Source organism: Bison bison, unplaced genomic scaffold, assembly GCF_000754665.1.
Source record: "Bison bison bison isolate TAMUID 2011002044 unplaced genomic scaffold, Bison_UMD1.0 scf7180017846594, whole genome shotgun sequence".
NCBI classification, from domain to species: domain Eukaryota; kingdom Metazoa; phylum Chordata; class Mammalia; order Artiodactyla; family Bovidae; genus Bison; species Bison bison.
In genome coordinates, this window is record NW_011477167.1 from 4,400 (window position 1) to 6,764 (window position 2,365).

Sequence of the window (2,365 nt, forward strand, 5' to 3'; positions counted from 1 at the left end):
TTCTAGGCAAAAGTACTGGAGTGGGGTGCCATTGCCTTCTCCGGTGAAGTAGACATTATTATTATCTTATTTTACAGATGAGGAAAATGAGACACTGAGACGTTAAGGATAGCTTGCCCAAAGTTACACAGCTGATAAGTGGCAAGCCAGAATTTGCACCCAGGAAGTCTGGTTCTGTGTCCTCTTGCCTAGACACAATGCTGGACTGCCTTCCTGTTTAGGAAGGCAGAAAATTAAATATAGAAATTAAAATAATTTTGCAGCACAGAGTTTCCACATTTCTAATTTGATTCTTCTTGTATTTGCCTCATTTTATTGTTGCATTATATCTAAGCCTTAATGGTATGGAAGTTAAAATTAATGAACCACATCTCTTTTAAAAAGTTTTGATTTGAATTATAAACTAATTTGGAAATTATTTTCCTCTTTTTTGCTCTGAATTAATAGTTCTGCATTTCGATTGCTACTTACACCCTAGAATAACTTATAAAATCTCACAGAAATGTAGAGCCTTGCTTGTTTTAGTGTATTTTTGACACCAAAAGGAAGCTGTTCACCAAATTGCAGGATAATGCCAACTTTCAGCTTTCTTCACTAGTAATAGTGAGACTATCTAGTGTACACTGGACTGTCTCCTAAAGGTGACGACTGTGGTATACTGATGTTTTCTTTTCCATGTGCAGGAGGAGGCCAAGTATATGCCACGGGAGGAAATAATGAAGGGCAGCTTGGACTTGGTGATACTGATGAAAGAAGTGCCTTCCATCTAATTAGTTTCTTTACATCCCAGCATAAGATTAAACAACTGTCTGCTGGGTCTAACACTTCAGCTGCACTGACTGGTAAGACTTTTTTCCATTTCAAACTGGGACATAGTCCTTTTTTTCAGACCAGGATATACAGAATCGGTGAACTGAAGACAGCAATCCTTTTTCATTTTCTTTCATTGACCATGTGTTTTCAGAAGACATTTAAAATAGAACTGAAAATCATGACGAATATTACAACTTTATGCTTACGTACATTTAGAAGGTAATTGTTAAGTAACTTCTAAGCTGTACTACCCATCTGTTTCTTTAGATATTCTTAAATAGTACCTTCATTGCATGTTCCAAAAGTTATATTTCAGCTTTAGTGAAGTTGTTGTCAGAAATATCCCAGAAATCTGTGGGATATATGTTACTAAAATACAGTCTGTAATGGTCATTGCATCGCTCTGCTCTGCCTATCAAAAGCCCATATGAGAACTTTCTTTAAAATTTGGAGCCGAGATGCACACGTCTCACTGAGGAAGCTGCCAGTGTACGTCTTCGTTCCAGTCTAGAGAGGGGTGTGAGGTGCACTGCCGCTCTGGCCAGGAGAGCAGCGTCGGGTCTGCAGTCCATCCCTTCAGTTCTCTCGCCCACACCGTTAGCGTTTAGACCTCCTCCTTTTGGTTCTTATTTTCATATTTCCTTTTATTTGCTTTATCATGAAACACTTCAGATTGAAAAACTTTTAATTAAAAGAGACAAGTAAATAACTCTTGCTCATTCTTTTCTAGAATATTTCCCTTAGGGTTTTTTTCCCCCTGACAACACAGCCTTTATCAGAAAGCACAGGAGTTAGCCTGGTTTTGAGATGTTAGGTACACTAATGTATCTCCTAGTCTCTGAAGTTAGATTATGTATTTTCAACTGTAAAAAAAAAAAGTTAGCAAAATAAATTTATTTAATTTTTTTCTTCCTCTAAAGCGTCATTCTCACAGTGTTCTCAGAGCAAAGTAGTCCCAGTCCTTCTGACCTGGGCCTTGTCTGGGAGATGCGCAGTGTGACTCATGCCAGCATTCAATTCAGTTACAGGTAGACTGCTTGAAAGGAGGGAACCATCTTCTGCTTAGAGACTTTAGAATAAGGAAAGGTTATTATAGGAAAGGACATTCTGTCTTTGCTATTGAGGTAGAAATATGGGCGTGACTAAAGTGATACACTTTAGGTTATTCTCTATCCTTTATCATTATAGAAACATTTCATAATAGAAATAGTACTGTTAAGTAGTTCCCTGGTATAAATGTCTTTAGTATTTTTCTTTCAAGATACATCATTTTTCTAAATTAAAAATAAATGTTCTGTTGGGAATATAATAACTTGCTATCCCTGCTACCTCTTAAAATGTTTTTTCCTCTTCATGTTTTAACTATAGAGGATGGCGAGCTATTCATGTGGGGTGACAATTCCGAAGGGCAAATTGGTTTACAAAATATAACTAATATATGTGTCCCACATCAAGTGACCATTGGAAAACCTATCTCCTGGATCTCTTGCGGATATTACCATTCAGCTTTTGTAACAAGTAAGACAGAACAGTTGAATTTCTTATGTTATCT

At 37.0% G+C, this 2,365-nt stretch overlaps 1 protein-coding gene across 1 annotated transcript in view; it reads left to right on the forward strand.

Moving 5' to 3' along the window:
* Window positions 1–686: 686 nt before the first annotated feature.
* LOC104988809 (X-linked retinitis pigmentosa GTPase regulator-like) overlaps window positions 687–2,365 on the forward strand; it is a gene marked incomplete at its 3' end in the record, with an annotated part of 5,102 nt that continues 3,423 nt past the window's right edge. The window contains exons 1-2 of the mRNA XM_010840265.1: window positions 687–842; window positions 2,182–2,331. Of these exons, the coding sequence (XP_010838567.1) occupies window positions 2,199–2,331 (133 nt within the window). The remainder of the gene's footprint in view (window positions 843–2,181; window positions 2,332–2,365) is intronic.